A 20761-nucleotide genomic window follows, 5' to 3' on the forward strand; every position below is an offset into this window, starting at 1 on the left:
CATGCAACAATTTCAGTGTGTGCATAAGTACATTTCTACTCATTCCTCTAATTACATGTTCAGGCAGAAACGGACGGCCGAATCTCACAGCTGCAAATGGCAAAGCACCCTTAACATCTGATGAAAATTCGAAACCAAAAGGAGTCCGACATATCACAGGTCCTGATGGAACAAAATGGGTGTGTTTATTTGCAAATTTTGGCAGACCTGAATGTCCTTAAATCCATTAAGATGTGTTATAAATGATTTTAGCTTATTAGTTTAGTTTATGTTCTAATGTTTAAACTATGAAAGATAAAAGAAGTTTTTACCTATAGCAGGTTTGTAGCACTGATAGTGACCCTCTGATTTCATCAATGACTTTAATTTTGTTAAACATAAATTATAGAATGTAAGTTAAGATACTGTGATCACAATATCTATATCTATGGCTTCTGTTAAGTCTGCTGTCTGGATGCATTAATAAATCAGACCAGTCCAAACAGAATTATCTTTAAAGTAAGCAAAGACACTGATGTGAACAGTTTTGTCTCTCTAGACATGGAAACTCCACAGACAGGGACCTTAGGGACACTTATTCAGTCAAGACTGTTTAACTGTTTAAAAGTTTAAAAGTTTCTTCTTCTTTTTCATTCTTTTAGATAGTAGATCTGGATAAGGGCGTCCTAATGAATGAAAATGGAAGAGTTCTTCAGGATTCAAGAGGAAGACCAAGAAAAGTTGTCCTTGGAGAGGATGGCAAGACTATTTTTGGTGAGTGGCTTACAATTTTAACTGACAATAATAGAAATATAGAAAGAAGCCTGTTTTAAACTGACTTTTACCTGTGTTTGATATATTAGATGACCATGGTAGCCCACTGGTAAACCAGGAAGGATTAGCATTATTTGGTCATGGAAGAGAAAGTCGGCCTGTGATTAATCCAAGTGACAAGTATCTTACTGTGGGAGGAAAACCCATTGTGGGCTTGGATCGCCCTAAACCAAGGACTACATCCACTACAACCACGACTACAACAACCACAACAACCACAACAACAACAACACCAGAACCTACAACAACAGAAATGGTAACAGAAACATTAGAGCAGTCAACATTAGCTGCTGAGCCCACATGTCCACCTGGACTTTATTCTCGACTGGACAAATATGGTTTCCCAATATTGGATGCTGATGGAATACTTAACTGCTACTCTGAAGGTGAGATGAAGTCTTTGCAGCCATACTAATCTCTAAGAATTCATATGTAATGCGATGTAGATTTAGTAATTTGTGTTGAAGCAAAAATGATTTTTGGCCCAGTTGGCTCTTGCATAACAAGCCTTGTCACAGGAATGTACTGTAGTAGTTAGTACCCACAAGACTTGATCCTCTGTAATTTAGAATCAGTATTCCAAGGATAATGTTAGTTAGGATGCACAGCAGACCTCAAAGGATTTCCCCGTTATTCCTGAATAACCTCTGCTATGCTTTGAATTTGCCTGTCAACAGCATGCTTTTTGGGTCTTTTTCTTCACTGTAGAACAACTATATAGCTTAAAGAAATAACTGCCAATTTCATGATTTTCAAGACAAAAACAACAAATAACAGGTGAGAAGTGCAACCATATTAAGGCACAGTTACACTAAGTGAACCCTCAGCATTAATCGTAATTATTTCAGTGATCAAATATTTTCTCTTAATATGTGGAGAAAACTGTAAGATGCCTAGGTTGATTTTCTTGGTGTATTTGTTTGAGCATCTTAACTAGCACAACATACAACATTATCCCAACCAGTGGCATCATGTTAGCAAAGGATTATGTGTTTGTCTGAATAGTAAAAAAAATGATATTGAATTATTTTTACATTTCTGTTTGGTGACATCAGTGGCAGAATTTAACAAATTATTAGGGAATGGGTTTTGGTTCTATTCATCAGTTGTTGACTGTATTTTGAGTAGTGCTGTCAACCGATTAATCGCGATTACGATTAATTGCGGTTTACGTAATATATATGTGTGTGTACTGTGTATAGGCTATTTATTATGTATACATAAATACACAAACATGCATGTATATATTTAAGAGAAATTTGTTATGTTTATATACTAAATTAATTTATATATAATATAAATGATACAGTATGTATATAAATATATACATGTAAATACAGGTAAATATTTTCCAAATATATACTATATGTGTGTGTATTTATATATTCATATATGTAAAAAAAAACTTTTATTTTGGAAGCGATTAATCAGGATTGTTTGACAGCACCAATTTTGAGATGTGGGATTTGCATTCAAAAATGAATTTGAGCTTTCTGTCAGTTGTGGAGGGGCGCAGATCTATAACATGTATATATAATAGGGAGCATGCATTTAAAGTAGATAGGGTGAATTTGCATTTTATACTGGCTTTAAATTGACATAAGCTTATTTGAAATATATGAAAATGTATATATGTGAAATGTGAATTTCTAATTCTTAAAGGTAATGCTACATTTCTATCTGATTGTGGGTCAAATATTAATCTAATTGTTGATGTAGATTTGTTGAGTGCCACAGTCCAAATGAAACTGAGCCAGAATCGATGATTTATTTGTATAGTTCCTCTGGTTTCCATTTTCCCTAAGAAAACAGTTCAGAAATGAGTTATGGTTATGGTCAACATGGCATCTGGTGATCCTGTTATTAATGAAGATAGTATTGGCTGATTGCTTTGTTTACTGGCTGCCATGCTACGAGCAGGTTGTTTTTACTTCATTCATTTCTCTATTAATCTATTCAACTTTATAGATGCCATTTGTTTGCTGTTGTTTAAGGTGGTACATTCCTGGGTTGTATTTCTTTATTTTTTTAAACTAAGTGCCTTTATAGTTTGCAAAGTGAAGAGCTGGATGATTCAGTGTGCACAAACTTGGATGACCTTTCTGGAATAACAACTAGACCTTGTTGTATAATAATTTGTTATATAATTCTGCTGGTTTGTTGAACACAGGACAGCTAATGTGGCCAAGCTGCATTTATGGACAGGCTTGTTTGCATACAGTTTTAATAATTACTTGGCTTGTCCCAATAGTAATTTCCTTGTTGTGACAGGACTCGTGGGCAAGAGAATATTAACCATAAAAAAAAGTTTGGTTACATTCTCACTTCTATAACAGAGCAATAGCATTAACCTTTAAAAACAATGCTGCATGTACAGTGAACCTAAAAAGTATCTGGGCAGTTTTGGATACTTAAACCCCATTTCTTTGAAATAAATGCCACTTGGCTTAATATTTTCATATCTTCATATTTATATAATACAAAGGCATTTTGTATTATATAAACTTTTTGGTCCACTGTGAGGTGGGATACAGCATCCTGTGGACTTGAATTCTTCCTGTTTTTGATTTCTACTCTATCTCACAGATGGGCTTTTTGAGGAGACTACCACAACCCCAGTCCCACTTCCTACCACAACACTGGCTCACACAACAGAGACTCCTATAACACAGCCTCCAACTCCTGAGACACGGCCTTTGAACAACACTCCTTCTTCTGAGTTTGATGTGGTTGGAAAGAAACGGTTCACAGGTAATAGATTTGGTTTACTGCATATTACAACAGTTAGTACTCTGGTATAAAATACCATATTCCCTGTTCTTGCTTGTTTCAAAATCAGCAATACCATGCTGAGATTAAACCTCTCAGGAAACACAACTGGCCGCTAACAGTTCATTTCTTTCCAATCACCTCAGCATTTCCTGTAGATGTGAGGCACTTGAGAGTTGAATGGTGAATGTGAAGGAAATTTATTTGGCCTACAAGTGCAGCTCATTCCCTTGGTTATGCTTGTAAGCGGCAAATAAAATTGTGCATACAGCTGACCTTAGCTAGGATTTATATGCAAATACTTCTTGTACCTCGGCAGTTGAATTATCTTCCAAACTCCACACAATCAGCTCAATCAGAGTTCATCAAAAAAAAAAAAAAAAAAAGAGACAGCACTTCTTTAAGAACTTCTATTAAGAATCTCTACCTCTCAACCAAAATGTTTACAACTCTAAAATTGCTTGTTCTTTAAGCGTAATCACTTGTTCATTATATGCCTTTTTACACCTGGCCTTAACATGCATTTTCAGTCTGTCAAATATTAATACACCCAATACACAGTTTAATCAGATTGTGATCGGATGAAATTACATTGGCATGTGTCTGGGACAGATTTTGATCACATTTAACTTAGATGTAAATACAAACATGTTTTCATTATCCACATTCAGCTACGCAAGCAATAAATGTAAATAAACACATCCCTTTGACAGACTGAGTCATTCAAGTCATATGTTGCAAGTTCGTTTAATTAAGTTGCTCTCACGGTGTAAAAACAAAAGACACCACACTCTTGCATTTTTTTCACCTGTTTCAAATTATTTTATTGTATTAGACTTGGAATCTAATTTCTTGCCAAAGAGAGCACTTTACAACCTTTTTCTCCCCGTTTATTCACTTCTAGCCCCATTAACATGCTTTACTAGGGTGTTTACAAATGCATTTTGAATGATCCAGTTTTGAATTGTGCAATCCTGAAAATGCATCGGAATAAAGGTGTTAATGCCAAACAAGCTTAAATATCCAGATACTATCCAGATATGACACAGATTTTAATTTCAGGTGTAAAATGGGCTTATTTTTACACAATATATATTTTTTTTTAAAGAAATCTCTTACCCTGATCAAGGCTACATATATTTGATCAAAAATACAGTAAAGACAGTAATATATTAAGAAATTGTATTATATTATAGTTATATTAAATCATTTAATTGCAGTTTTATATATATTTAAGATTGTGATTTATTTTGTAATAGTAAAGCTGATTTTTCATACTCCAGCCTTCAGTTTCACATGATTCTTAAGAAATCATTCTAATATGCTTATTTGGTGATCATTTCTTTTAGCATGTGTGGAAAGAGGGATTTTTCAGGATTCTTTGATCAAGACAAAATCGAGAGAACAGCATTTATTATATCACTTATAACAGTCATTTTTGATAAATTTAATGCATCCTTGCTGAATAAAAGTATTAATTGCTTTCAAATGAAAAACCTTACTGACTCCAAAATTTTAAATACTAGTATATAATACTATAAATTGAGAGCAAACAAGTGGGTGAGAGCCTTTAGCCTTCGGCTTATTCTAAGTTTACTTTCTACTACTAGAGGTCTCTCCCTATGGCCAGAGTGTAACCAACCTTGTCAACCCTCAGGTCTGCATCTAATACTACATAGCATGTGTTGGTAAAGGCTCTTTTAGAGTCCATTGACTTTAGAGGCTCAGAGGACTCCGATTCTTTCATGTGGGCAGCTTCTGTAGGAAATATTTGAGAATGCCTGAGTGAAGGTATTTAGACTCAGCTCTATAAATTATGGCTGAATGTCTGTGGGTATGGGCTACCTTCCCGAATTCTTCAAGACTCGGTATGTGTATTAGGATAAAGGTGTGTGCCTGAATGAAAACATTATTTAAACTAGTTTTATTTGTGATTGCTATTAGGATGCTATTCCAAACAATTGCCAAATAGTGCAATTGTATTCCTCTCAGCAGTGGATTAGTGCAATCATGATGTGCAATCTATGTTACCTAATTCTAGTCAAGCTTTGTTCAGCATGAATTCGTTTACTAAGACGGACTATAACTGCCTTTGAACATTAGGTTCAGCAGACTCCATCTTTTCAAGCTTAAGCTATACACCTAGCTATGGAACATGTTTCAGGTTCGGTTTGCATGCAGAGACATGTACCAGATGAGTTTCAGAAATGGTTATGCTGAGCTGGAGCTTTGGCTGGTCAGCTGGCAAATTTAGTTCTGCCCCTCAACGACTCTTTACAGTACTGTACTTGCAGTAGAGAAGCACATATTGCTATAGTTATAAGTATTTAAAGGGACAGTAAGTAGGAATTACTCCCATCTAGTGGTGAAATTGTATTTTGCATTCAAACTAATTTTGCTCTCCAGCGCCTCGCTTTTTCAAATGCGTGTTGCATCTACGGTAGGCGATATGTACCAAAAAGCTTTGACGGGATGTCTTCTAATAGCACTTTGTCGAGTTTTCCTTCAGGTGAACAGGTGTGTTATTTCAAACAAACTGCAACATGACAACAAACAAACGAATGTTACAGTATGAATTACTGACTGTGGAAAACATGAAATATTGTAATTAGTAGTTATGTCTTCTTTATTCGTTATATTTTCTGAATAATGTGCATTGTTAGATATAAAAAAAATATTGTAATATAGATTGTAACACTGACTTACCTGTCGAGAAGAAAACTGGCCACTTCTCTTTTGAAATCTTTATCCAGCATTAGCTCTTTCCACCTAGAAAAAGCTTCCCCGACATTAACTCTTGTTTTCTGTAATCTACGGTCACGTTTCCTTTTACGTTCTATTTTTGACTGTTTTGGCGACGATGTTTTCTTCTCCTGTGGCGCGGCATATGTATGGTCCATAATAAGAATGCAATCCAGACTTTTAAACTTGCCGGTGCAGTTTCAAGCGCCTCTCACTGCTCTGCACCTGCGTTTCTGGCTCTGACCGAAAACGCGCTGTGGAAACGCGTTGGCTTAGTACTTTTTGTCCCTCTCTGCTATTATAGTTTTGCAAGATGGCGGAACTACATGGAAGCCTCCGTCGACCTACCGTATGTATATAAAGATAATAAATTCTTCATTTACAAGGATTAGTTTAAACATTGGCATAGGTATTTATACACCATTGAGGGCATATTTATGAATAAAAATATTGATTTTAGATAATAAAATACCTAAAAAGTTACTTATTGTCCCTTTAAGTAAGTCCGGTCTGGTGTCCAAAGAGGCTTGTGACAAAAGCGTAATGGAATTGGAGACCCGGCTTTTCTACTTTCTTTGCTCGCTCTTTCTTTCCCTTCTTTTATAAATTTAGTAGGTTTTGGGTACATAAGCTTTTAATGTACAGACAAATTGATTTCATATTAGCAATACACAGTTAATAATTATTATGCTATTAATTTCATAAGTTCATTTAAAAAAAGAGATACTTATATATATATATATATTGGTCACAATTATTTTCTTAGCAAATATTGGTGTTTATATATTGATGTGAAATATTAGCATGGTATTAAATTCATAATTTGAATAACAATTAGTCATATGTAATTCATTTGAAATGTCTCTTGATTGATAGCGCTAAACCTGCTTAAACACTGTGCACACAAGTGTTGAGACTCAGGTTTCACTGATTAAGTTACTTGTTGCATTTCTCAAATGCATATCATATGACAAAACAAGGGTCATCGTGGCCTAGGTTTAGTTTTTTGATCATTAGCCAGCAATCCAAGAGCTCCTACTGTTTCATGGCTTCTATAATGTTGCTTGTCTTGGCAGAAATGTGACATCAACTGCTCTGGCTAGATACATAGGAAAACAGCAGAAGAATGAGAAAAATATTATGAGCCAACTCCTCATTGTTTATGAGGGGGGCCCTCAATGGTCCCTAGGTTGGTGATTGTAATGTATTTATATTGCAGTATTAGAAAATGGCTATGTCCAGCAGAGCTATGCGAGGAAATAGAGATAACATCACCATTTAGACCACTGGAGCCAGAAGCACTGCTGAGCTTTTCAAATACGAAAGTATGATTCGAGGAACCAAGCTGTGCCTGTATAGAAATACTGCATGTTCCAGGCTGTGGCTACAGCATTTGGCCTCATAATGCTGATATTTGTACTAATGGGTACAAGAGGAGGCCTTTGAAGTCCTAGTAAAATTGAGTTGAGGAAGCAGTCATACATTAAAATGATAGGGCAAGCGTCTATGATTGAGAAGCACTTAAAATAAGTAAAAAAGAGGACTAGTTCCACCAAAACAAGCATCATACCCAGCAAAGCTCTTTGGTACAATGTCATAACCTAAATGTTTGGAGAGATAAATACTGACACACTGCACAACAGGCACATACTTACACATATGCAAGCCATTTAAACAGAGAAACATCTCAAGAAAGAAGCCCTAAATAAAACAACATGAGATAAATGTGCTGATATCAGCTGAGAGCAGCTTCCTTCTGGCCCAAACCTCAGACATCTCCTAAAATATTTATGGCTTTAATATGCTCGGGTCTTCTCTGCTCTCCAGATCCACCAGCAAGTCCAGTATATTTCAAACCATCTCTGTTGTGTTTGCTCCCACCTTGCCGTATTGATTTTTCTGTAGGTGTAAATGCAGTAGCTGTAGTGCTTGCTGTGTGTATGAGAAATACATAGAAGTTGTGTCTTGATACTCACTCTTATGCTTTGCTCAGTTTTTCTCCCCATCACACTGTATTGTGGCTTTTGTTTTAACGCCCGTAATGTGTGCAGCTTGTATGTGTGTTTGAGTCTCAGTCAGTCTCAGCAGAGGCACATGCACAGAAGTGTGTTTTTTGTTCTGTATCAGGGTCAACATCACATGGCGCTTTTGATTAGCTCCAGGTGTGAATCTTGTGGCCCAATCGGACGAGGGGTTCTGGAAGTGTTCACAGCTGTGGATCCAGCTGGCACTGTGTGGGATGACAGAAATAACAAAATTTCATTGAGCCAACAGGAAAAAGTCTACAGCGAAATATCAACAATGGTAGCTTTTATCGTCTGTAACCATGAGCAAGAGTAAATTGGATTCATTCTTAAACTAGGACAACAAGCTAATGCAAACAACACAACACAAATGTACTGCTTACTAAACGAAACTTCCAGCACCATGTTATCTGTTGTCAGTTGGCACAAATATCAGTGGCTGTTTTGCATTCATTTTTGTATTACTAGTTACAGCAATTAAAACTGAAATTGAAAGCCAATCTTTAACTAAAAACTAAAGTTTTTCTCTACAAGGATGCATTCAATTGGTCAAAAGTGACAGAAAATACATTTCTGTTGTTACAAATTTCAAAGCAATGGTTCTTTTGAACTTTTTATTAATCAAAGAATCAGGGGAAAAAAATACTGTATCATGCGTTCCATAAATTTTTTTTCCATAGCACTAAAGTTTTCATCATTGGTAATAAGAAATGGTTTATAAAAAAAAAAACTAATATCATGTGACACTTCAGACCAGAGTATTGGCTGCTTAAAATTTTAATATTTTAAATCAAAAGTTATGATGCAAAATAAAGAATAAATGTGTTTCATTCTGCACTATTTCTATTTGATCATGTGACTTTTTACAGATCAGGTTTCACACAAATTTGTGAAATACAATCAGCTCAAGTGTTGCTGTCAATGAAGCAATTGGGGGACAAACAAGCATTATGAAATTCATGTAATAAGATCAGTTCAGATCATAGCTCAAATTGTTAATTTGCTATTGAACTGTAATAAAACATTTGATATTAAAGTAGCGACATTGCATTTTCCTTAACATATTTCCTAAATTTACAGATTTTCCCTTTCTCTGCTTTTCCTCAGCTCCATATGTAAACTACATCCGTAAGGACCCTGGAGCTCCCTGCTCCCTGACCGAGGCTCTGGAGTACCTTCAAGTGGATGTCTTGGCAGACTTGATGGAGAAGGAACAACAATCAGTCAATCAAAAGCAGCCACCCAAAAACAAGCCCCATAATGTCACTGTGGTTGCTATGGAGGGCTGTCACTCCTTTGTGATTCTGGACTGGGCACTTCCACTGAAAGATGACATGGTGTCTGGTGAGTGTGTGTAGCAATAACCTTTTTATTATTTAAAAAACAAATGCTTTTGCAGTTGCAGAACTGTGAAAAAATGACTTCTGTTTGTCTCCACAAGGTTTGCTAGATGTAATATACAAATTTACAAGATTTCTTTTTCATCTTATATCATTCGGAGATCGGAATTAGGATTACGATTAAAGTCAAGATCACAGTTGAAAAAATGACTTTGTTAAATTGAACAAGTCCTGATTTATTTATGACTTGATTCATGCTCAAGATGAGTGGTTTTATTTTCCATGGACTGCATTTCAGCTGCTTTTTCCAACATACCAAATGTGCAGCGATTTCTTAGAATGCATCAAATTGATGTGAAAAACACCCAATCTAGTTTATGGATCATCTTATAATGTTCTGTTCCTCTATCTGCAATGTGTAAATCTCATAAAGCAAGTTAATCATGCATTTGATACACTGAAAAAGATTTATAGCAGCGAATACCGACAGAGAAAAGGCACATCGGCCATGTCAACATGAATTTAGTGATTTGAAAATTGAGAAAGACAGCTGTGCAATTAGCTAATTAATTGCATGCCTTCATTTGGTAATGAGAAAACGTGAATGTGAAAGGGATAGCTCACCCAACAATGAAAATTCTGTTGTTCATGTCTTGCATGAATTTTTCTTCTACGGAACATGAAAGAAGATATTTTGAGACATGTCTCATGTGAGAAATGTCATCCATATATTGGAAGTCAGTCATTTGTGAATTGGGACAATCCATAATAAATCTCACTTTAAAAGAAAGCTCTGTTTACTGTAAAATCAATAGAGCTTGCTTAATTTCATAATTTTGTTTGTATGGTTTTGAAATGCCTTATTCTGAAGTACCCCAGTTTCTAAATAACTCTCTTACATGCCGCCTGGTTTTCATTTAATGTACATTACTAAACACAAAACTATATGTAACCCTTCTCTAATATATTGACCCTGACAGTTTCATTCTGATTCACACAAACAGGGAGGCAATTCCCACAGCCACCGTTAGTGTCACGATATGATGTGTGCGGAGGTTTAAATGCAGGGGATTCCCTGCCAACTGACAACCGATAACCGATGCTTTGATGAATGGAGCAACTTTTTTAACACATGAAAAATAACATCCACATGCTCTTGAATAAAACTGTACAAGATTTTACTTTAGGGGTTTCATGATGCCTTTTGCATCACTAGACCTAAAGCATTTATTTGTACATGATATTGTACATTTACAAATTAAACATAATATTTATTAGTGTGTGCATATACAGTATGAAAATCCATAAATCCAAAATCCATCAGAAAAATCTGACCCCAAACTTTTGAATCGTATTTTATATAAAGTTAGCAAATGATGGTTATCGATGACTTACATTGCTTGCAGAACCTTGTTCCTTTAACAATATCTTTTAATAAATATGTTTTTTTTTTCTCCACTCTACTTCACTCCTTTTCAGTCATCCTGCCTTCTTTCATAAGCTTCACTACTGCACTGCCTCTCTCTTTCATATTAAATGATGGAAAATACACGCATGTGCTTTATATACGTCCTGCTGCCTTGGCAGGAGTTTAGTCTTTCCATGGCATAACAAGTAACTAGAATTATATTGAGGAATCTCTGCACAGACATGACCAATACATGCTCATTTATTTGAATGTTTTTGAATCTCTCATATTTAGAGTATGCTTTAATTGTTCGCCTTCTCTTTTATAGGCTATATGGTACACAGTGCATCCTATGATGATGTCCTAAATAACAGATGGTCAACCAGATCCTCAAGTGGAACCCACCTCCCTGTTGAAAATCTCAAACCCAATTCCAGGTGCGATCTAGCATGTGACCGGTCTCATGCACACAGACATATTCTATCAGTTTATAAACTAATTTACCAGCTTTTGCATGCTTGTGCTTGCACTTTCACACTTCATCTGTGTTCTTTAGTCCACAATACAAAATACAAATACAAAGCAGGTCTTAGTTCTCAGTGGAGATCTTTTGGGAGGTCTCCTAAATCATGCTTAATCCATGAACTTTAACAATATGCTGGGAAGCTGTCTGTGAGGTTTGCTGGTAAACTAAGATATAAAATCATCACCACTTACTTTATTGAACATAAATTTATGTGAGTGTCATTTATCTTCCCCTTGTTGTGTAACATCGTCTAGAAATAGTGATGTATATTTTCTAAGTCTTAAACTATCTCTGACAGGAGAACTGATCTAAGATTAAGTTGAATTTGTTAAATATGTGAGAGGGATCTGGGGACTAATATATAATTAGTAGGGGTGTCGTAGTTAACTCGATAATGCATATATTCAGTTTGACATCATATCGGTTTTATTCTGTATTGTGTGATTTCTAACTAATCTGAATCTTTTGGAGCAGATTGGAACTAATAAATCAAACTCAGACAATAAATTATCAGATTATCATTTTTTTTTCTTCAGAAAACACAATTTTTTAAAATTGACAGTAAAGGTATTTATATTCTACAAAAGATTTCAATAAAGAATGCTGAAAAGAATTGGTCTCCACAAAAAGCTGCACAACTGTTAGAAATTATTTAAATGTATAAAATAATAATAAATGTTTATTACACTCTAAATCAGCTTATGATTTAGAATAAGTAATTATTGCAGAAAGTTTACAGGAATAAATAAGTTCAATAAATTAAAAACAAATAAATAAATTGCAATAATATTTGACAATATTTACTGAAATAAATTCAGCCTGGGTTCACGAAAGAGACCACTTTCAAAAGCATTACAAAATCTTACTGACACCAATTATTTTTAACAAGTGTAAATCATGTGTTGTTTTTGAACAAATAAAGAGCACTTTTGCTTAACACATGACAGCACTCTACATGTGTCTGTTTCTTGAATGCTGCTCTTACTGTAATGTTGTAAACATAGACTGTATAAAAACATAGACGTGGGGTCCGTGATGTCACCCATAGTTTTGTGAAGAGAGTTTTTGAAGCTCAAAGTAGGCGGAGCCGGTCGTCGTCATCTTGGCAGCACGTCACTGCACATCACTCTCAGATATTCGAAAATGGGCAAAAAGGCGGTAACTATTTACTGAAACCACGCCCACCAAGCTCGATGGCAGTGTCAGTCAAGTGGCCATGCCCTTAATTATGCAGAACTTTAAGGATAAATATTATTTAAACAGATGAATTATATTTTTAAAAATGACCCCTCTCACAGTTGTCATGAAGGGCAAAACTAGCTATATCGACCAAAATAATTTTTTGAACCAGGCTGTAATGGTTTTTTCTGCAGTAAAGTTGGCCATTTTAACATGGGGAATCTATGGGATGGACTCCCTTTTGCAGCCAAATTTTTGCAGCAGTAGATAAGGGAGGTGTTTATGGTCTGTTGGGCTATTTCCCATAAATGTGAAGTCATTTCTGCCTACCAGATCCATCTAAGCATTTTCTTCACTAAGCATTGTTGCATTACAGCAGGCATGATCTGTCCCACAGAATTGGAACGCCTGTCATTCCGAAAGATCTGCACATCCCTTACTAATTTTTATTAATTAAATGTGTTTGCTGATTCAGTAATGATTTCCAAGTGTAGCACTCTCAGCACATATTTAACTTTAAAATCAGTTCAGAAAATGCAAAAAACATGCGCAGATCTCGTCTGGACCTGCACACGGGTTACTCACGCATACATAAATGCATGCAGCTGTGTGAAACGCCCCAGGTTTGATTGACGTTTGTTTTGTACACTTTCCCAGACAGGCAGATGCACTCTCTCCATCACTACCTTGAGAAAACACATGAATGTATATGCACTCATTAGAGATGTTTGGTTCATATGTGTGGAATGTGAGGATGAAGTTGTTTTTATTGTCCTCTGGGATGCATTTAAAAGCCTCTGTTTTTACAGCCTCTCAGCCGAGCTCAGTGACTGACAGCTTTATAATTCAGCCATGAAGTGTTGATAAGTTTTATGAATGATTTGTAATAGCTTTTAGAACTAGGTAAATAGTCTAGACTGCGGACAATAACAGCTCCTTCTTAGTCAAAGTAACAATTACAAACCACTTGTGTGCCATATCGGGACTGGAGCTTGCATCAGTTCCATAAAGAGTTATGGTCAGAAGAACAAGGAAAAATAAGACACATGCACATATGCATATACTTATTAATATATGGTCAAAAGGACAAGAAAATGTTAGTGGACACAGAGACAGTAACACACATCCTAATTGAAATATGACAGGCCCCATTCCAGTGGCGGTCTGACTGTAATTGTCCATTTTCTCTATATTTTGGTCAGAGTTTCCACGTGGCTGTGCTAATTTGATCCAGCAGTGCTGATTTTCTGTCATTAAACGGGTCCTGGGTTAAACCAAGTGAAGCATGAGCTAACTGAACAGCCTCTCACTGGCACAACAGAAGGCTGTGAGTGCTGTTAGCACTGACCTTTGAACTTTATTACACTTCTCTGTTTTAATTTCTCTATTTGCCTAATTTATCCTCAAAGGTAAAGGATGTGCCAGAGTCAGAGCAAAATAAGTTGTTGTGGTCTTCTATTTGTCACAAAGAGGTTTTGTCAGATAGGAAATTGCAAGTTGATGTGTTATTCTCTAGCTCACCCTCTGACATGCAGTCGCTTCTTGTCATTACACTTTGTTAGCCTTCTCTTTTGCCAGTGGCACACTCTTATAACTTTCTCTCAAGCATGTTTTATTAATGCAAAATTTAACTGTGCCCTTTTTTCTACCCTTTTTCTTTTAATTTTCCAACCTTTTTTCATCTTTTTCATTTTCTTTTTCTTTCCTTTTTTGCCATTATATTTTAATTTCAACTGAAATATTTTCCCTAAAATTACTGGATAATATCCTGTCAGAAAATTGCAAGTATATTTTCCATTATGTTCTATTTATTATATTATTTGTGTGTGTGTGTGTGTGTGTGTGTGTGTGTGTGTGTCTGTGTGTTTGTTTGTTTTTTCCTTTTCCTTTTTCATTTTCATTTTCCAAAGCATTATCGCTCACACTTTATTTCAATTCTTGCTATTAACAAACCATTAACTATGACTTTTGCCTCAGTAAACTACTCATTTAGCTGCTTATTAGTAATGTTGTTGTTAAAGTTAGGTATTGTGTAGGATTAGGGATGTAGAATATGGTCATGCAGAATATGTGCTTTATAAGTACTAATAAACAGCCAATATGTTAATAATTATAGTCATGTTAATAAGCAACTAGTTAATAGTAAAAAATTGGTCCCTATACTAAAGTATTACCACATTTTCCTTTTTATTTACTTTCATTTCTATTAATTCTCTCTCTTTCTCTTTCTACTTTTACTTCATTTCCGTGTCATTCAATTCTTATGCTCTCATTTTAACATTAGGAGTGAGTGTCCAGTTGAGTTTTATACACACATAAGGTGCTTTTGTTAAAAATAAAAAGTCTCTTCATGATAGCAAACCATGATTTTAAGATAATAAATACGTTTCATTCTTGTTCTCAGGTATTACTTCAAAGTTCAAGCAAAGAATATCTTTGGACTGGGGCCACTCAGTGAAACTTTAACATATGTCACAGAATCAGGTGAGTCTTCTTTTGTTTTGAACCCATATAGAGGTCGTTTGATTCAAACATATTTATAAATACCAAATAAATATCTGTTTTATTTATTTTTTAACTAGATGATCCCCTGCTCATAGAGAGACCCCCAGGTAAGAGATACATTGTTAAACGTTATATTAATGTATGTTTGACTTAACCTTTAAAACACCAATGTGCTAAAAATATCAGCATGTGACTTTTGTATTGCTGGTTTGCCGGTATACCAGCTATGTTTGCACTAACCAGCAAAGAAATCATCATTGTTACATTTTTTTGTGATATTTTCCAACAGTAATGACGTTTAACCTAAAAACTGTAATTGGCATTAATTTCCTTTCTAGGTGGGGAGCCCATCTGGATCCCATTCTCATTCAGGTATAACCCCACCCACAGTTCTTGTAAAGGAAGTCAGTTTGTCAAGCGCACCTGGTATAGGAAGTTTGTCGGCGTCGTCCTCTGCAACTCGCTGCGCTATAAGATCTTCATGGGAGATGGACTGAGAGGTGCTGACCTTTCTTTCTAACAACCTAATACATTTAAAACTTTAATCTAATGATTAGTGTGTCTGTAATATGAAGCGCTGGCCTAAAAGCCTTGGAACAATCCGATCCAAACCACAGTTTCCCTCAGCTAAACACAAGGCGCTGTCTGAGGTTTGGGTCCTGAGGGATAGTCAAGCTATGACTGTTTTCCATTTCAGAACCCTTTTACAGCATTGCTGATACATTTGGCCATGGAGAGGACCACTGCCAGTTTGTGGACTCCTATCGTGATGGAAGAACTGGACCACACAATCTCTCCCTCAACCTACCCACAGCTCAAGGTACGACATACATGATTGTGCTCTGTAGTTTGTCTTCACTACAAGCCTCAAATCATCATGTCATGTGCGTGTTTACTTACTGCCACTTAAGTGGGTGATCAGTCAGAACTGTAACACAATGCCGTTTGTTGATTTCAGGATATTATCGGTCATACAGACAAGAGTCAGTGAATTTCGGGGCCATCGGCAGGCGCACACCACATCCTTTCGTTGGCTGGTATGAATGTGGAGTTCCAATCCCTGGAAAGTGGTAACAGGGGGAAACTCCAAGAGGACATTTCCACAGGCAATCAGATTCCACATGTTCTGTGCCTATATCTATAAGCCAATCACAGAGGTGAACCATTGCTCACCATGGCTTCCAAACCTAAATCATATAGCAACTGCTTCTGATGGAAGGAATATAGTACTTTGAGTAACACTAATATTTCTACATATTTGATATCAAGCACTTTTTGAAAAAAATCAGTCTGTATATGAGGAAATTGCAGCATGTGTATTTGAGTTTATTAACAATGTTTTATTTTCATGTGTTGCGTAATAGTAATTATTTCATTCCATTCCACCTGGAATATTTATCTTACAGTAACTTCAAAGAATCAAATTGGTGGCTAGTTAAATATCACAGCACAACATCAAAAGACTACGTAATGTCTGGGAAGATGACATTTGCGATGATGTAACAAATTTTCTGTGAGTGATGTTTGCAGTTGTTATATAACTTGCTGAGGTTTTGTAATCTTAAATTTTTGTATTACCCTCTTTTTGAACAAAGGTTGGCATGAAAGTATTGCCCATATTAGGGCAGATTGAAAAAATATATATTTTATTTTCTCAGGAACGGTTCAAATTTGAATAAAGGTGCTATGGAGAAAATGTAACGTTTTTATCTCCCATTGATGCCTACTAAGTTAGATAATATAAAATAATTGTGTATTATTGTTTTAATTCTATTTCATTTGAATTATACTGACAAGCATTACTACTAATCACTTTTTTTCTTTCACCGTTATATTTCTAGAAGAAAAAAAAAAAAAAAAAACTAAGAGTGCGTTTTATTATCTGCAAAGCGTATTACACATAGTACAAAAAAGCAGAAGTAAAAGTCAGGGAAATATTACAGTCACAGTCTTAATACATTTTATGTATCCAGCACATTGTCAAGAATGGTTGAATTATTTCTGATTGAAATGTATGTGTTTGTGGTTATGCCGCTGTGGTGGGCTTTCCACATAATAATAGGTGGTAATAAGTGATCCTCCCATTCTAAATATGTTTCGGATGAGGTGTTTTAGCAATAACCCTTTATTCTGACACATTTAAAAGCCTATAACTTCTAAAATTACAAATACCTAGAAAGCTCTTTCCTCCTACACGCCGCGCAATAAATTTTATTACACTTCATATCTCTTTTTTACATTTGAATTTATTATTCCCAACTTTTGTACAAGATGAAGACTGAATACTTTCCCATCATTTAAAATAAACAATACTCATGGCATGCCTGCTCAATAACTGGCATCCAGTCACATATTCAGGCATTGTTAGGAAGGTGCGTCATCATTTGGCTTGTCTGCCATAATTAGACTCACTCTGGCATCAGCTGGATTCAAATCAAATCAAATCAAGCTTCTTATCTGTGAGGACAGCATTTCCTTATCATTAAGTAAAATCCAATGATGTTTTATTTGGCATCCAGTCACAATCCACATGCCTAAAGGATCTCTTATCAGTTTTTCCAGGGTTTGGTGTTGTAATGGTTATTTTCAAGAATAGACAGTAACTAAGCTATATTAGAACTTCATCTGTCCATTTTAAGAGTAGCTTGCCTTTTACTTGCCCTCATTCAGTCAACAAATATCTGTAGAACTTGAATCACAAATCAAAGTGAAACAGAAAGAATCTAAAACTTTTGGCTATTTACAAGAAAATCTAAATACATCAATTCATCTTCTGTAAGAGGAACCGCCTTTATACAGTAGATAATGAGTTTGATGTGGGTTGCCAGAGAGAGAGAGAAAAATGAGACTGGACAAACACATCTGCTAAAGATTTTAAAAGAGGAAGCGCGAGAGAGAAAGACTATTTCTACAAAGCACTTTATGACATTCATGCAGAATGGCGTGCAATGAAACAATATCTTCTGGTAAATATATTTACAAACATGGAAGATGTCGAACGTTTGTAGAATTTGAGGGAAATCTGAGCCAGTCAGTGATCCTGTCATCACAACGCGACACAAAAGTGCAACAAGGGAACCATAATCAAATATCTAAGGTTTCAAATTGTTTACTTCATTTCAACGATGGCTTTCAAGTAATCAGAAAAGATAGCACTGCATGTCACACACTTGACTTAAATATTTCCAAGCAATAAGGGAATCAGAGAGAGCTGAAACCATCCGGTAAAATTAAACATTTCAACAGTCAAAATTTATGTTTCTGATTGGCTGCGGAGTAAAGTTCATAATTTTACTGATGGCAGTTTCCACTGGGCGACATGACAGAATTTCCATATACAGGTCTGTGTGCAATTATTTATATTTGAGGTATTTTATGACTCATCTGTGGCATAAAATTAGGTCATAAAAGGTCATTTGCTTATAAAATATTAATTTTGCTCAATAATTTGCCATTAATCATGTAGTGTTTTGAAAAATCATTGACAGTAATGAATCTCTTCCCAATGAGGCTACACTGGGAATTAAAGCATAAAAAAAACATTGCTCTTTAATTTTGTGGAGAACCACACATGTGAAACTGTTAAACAATCCTATTAATGCCTACACACATAGTGTTCCCTCTTTTGTTTTGGCCAGATGCTTTTGTAAACCCTAAAGCCTGTAGACAAAACCAAAGACGTTGCCCGAGCAATTACGACTACCTTGTAATGTGGTCCATTTCAACAGTTCTGAAGATTTACAATATGTTTGTAAATCTGGATTTTGTCTGGTTTTCTTTTCAATGTAATTTCAAAAGAAATGCTATTTGTGATTTTCATCAAATGAGACCCGGTTTTCTTATATTTAAATATGGAACACAAAATTATGGATAACAGTATAGTTATTCAAAATGAAGTAAAGCAGGATCTAAACTGTTTCCCACATGCTATTTGTGCATCTCTTTTCAAAGTAGGTCATGCGCTACTTGGGCTGGAAAATGTTACCACTCATACTAAAAGGATTAAATCATCGAAAAAAGTCAGGAAAGAGAGAGCAAAGAAAGTGGGTGAGAGAGCGATTAACCTGCTGAAAAAATGCCATAATGCTTATAATCCACCTTAGCTGCATGTTTATCTGTTATGATTTGTTTGAATTAATAATATTTCTCAAATACACACTGGGAGTTCATTAATTACTGAATTCTGTTGTGGCGAGTGGGGCGGGGCCGAGAGGCGTGGGAACGAGGAGTGAGGCCAGGTGTAGTGATTGGAGATGAGCTACACCTGAGCCCCACCGCCGGTTTTGAGTCCCACGTAGGAGATGGAAGGATATAAAACTGGAGTGACGACCGTGAAGGACGAGAGAGGACCAGGCATGGGACGTTATTTTTATGGTTTGCTTTTTATTTATGCGCACCAGTCGTCCGTGAGGGGCTGGTGCGCCGTTTTGTATTTACTTTTGAATATTAAAATGAGTTTTGATTGTGCGCCGGTTCCCGCCTCCTTCTTCCCGATGAATATGGAGATTTGCATATCGTTACAGTGGTGCCGAAGCCCGGGAGAAGGAGGGACGCGCTGCTGAAGATCCCTCGCCACTGTGGTGAATCCGCGGTGCCCTCGAGCTGGCGAGGTACGTGCCGCCATTGACGCTCGAGGCGGTGGGCTGGAGCGAGTTGCCGGGGACGGGCGAGCTCGCTGCCGACCGCCCACGACAAGGAGGGGCGGCTGCCGTCCGTGAGGGAGCGGAGGAGTCGGCGCCGTTCGCCAGGGGGCCGGAGCCTGCCGCCTCCGTGACGGAATCCGGAGGGGCAGGGAACGGGGGACTCCTGCCGCTGCCCAAAATCGGAGGAGCCGTCGCCGTCCACCGGGCGGCGGAGGAGTGTCGTGCCGTCCGCCGAGGGCCGTCCAGTGCCACCGCCGGGCACCGCGGAGGAGATCACCCAGCCGGTGGAGGGCCGAGCAGCAGTGCGTCTGGGAACCGGATTTTTTTTTTTTTTTTTTTCCTCTCTCCCCTCTCTCGTCCCTGTCGCTCCTCCTTCCATCTCCTTTTCTCTCGCCTCGTCTGTCCTACCCCCAGGTTCCCGCAGGTCCCCGTGAGCGGTCTCCCCCGGAGGGAAGGGGGGGAGGGGGGGGGAGTAGAGCGCAGTCTCGGGAGTACCCCCCGGCCTGCGAGGGGCGATGGGGGTATGTGGCGAGTGGGGCGGGGCCGAGAGGCGTGGGAACGAGGAGTGAGGCCAGGTGTAGTGATTGGAGATGAGCTACACCTGAGCCCCACCGCCGGTTTTGAGTCCCACGTAGGAGATGGAAGGATATAAAACTGGAGTGACGACCGTGAAGGACGAGAGAGGACCAGGCCTGGGACGTTATTTTTATGGTTTGCTTTTTATTTATGCGCACCAGTCGTCCGTGAGGGGCTGGTGCGCCGTTTTGTATTTACTTTTGAATATTAAAATGAGTTTTGATTGTGCGCCGGTT

At 37.0% G+C, this 20761-nt stretch overlaps 1 protein-coding gene across 1 annotated transcript in view; it reads left to right on the forward strand.

Annotated features, from left to right (window-relative positions):
• fndc1 (fibronectin type III domain containing 1) overlaps positions 1-17115 on the forward strand; it is a 35683-nt gene extending 18568 nt beyond the window's left edge. The window contains exons 12-22 of the mRNA XM_052585656.1: positions 64-179; positions 642-753; positions 843-1199; positions 3400-3564; positions 9456-9692; positions 11425-11533; positions 15206-15285; positions 15384-15413; positions 15645-15806; positions 16004-16126; positions 16265-17115. Coding sequence (XP_052441616.1) covers positions 64-179; positions 642-753; positions 843-1199; positions 3400-3564; positions 9456-9692; positions 11425-11533; positions 15206-15285; positions 15384-15413; positions 15645-15806; positions 16004-16126; positions 16265-16380 — 1607 coding nt within the window. The 3' untranslated portion in view covers positions 16381-17115. The remainder of the gene's footprint in view (positions 1-63; positions 180-641; positions 754-842; positions 1200-3399; positions 3565-9455; positions 9693-11424; positions 11534-15205; positions 15286-15383; positions 15414-15644; positions 15807-16003; positions 16127-16264) is intronic.
• The last annotated feature ends 3646 nt before the right edge of the window (positions 17116-20761 follow it).

Source organism: Carassius gibelio, chromosome B20, assembly GCF_023724105.1.
Source record: "Carassius gibelio isolate Cgi1373 ecotype wild population from Czech Republic chromosome B20, carGib1.2-hapl.c, whole genome shotgun sequence".
NCBI lineage: Eukaryota > Metazoa > Chordata > Actinopteri > Cypriniformes > Cyprinidae > Carassius > Carassius gibelio.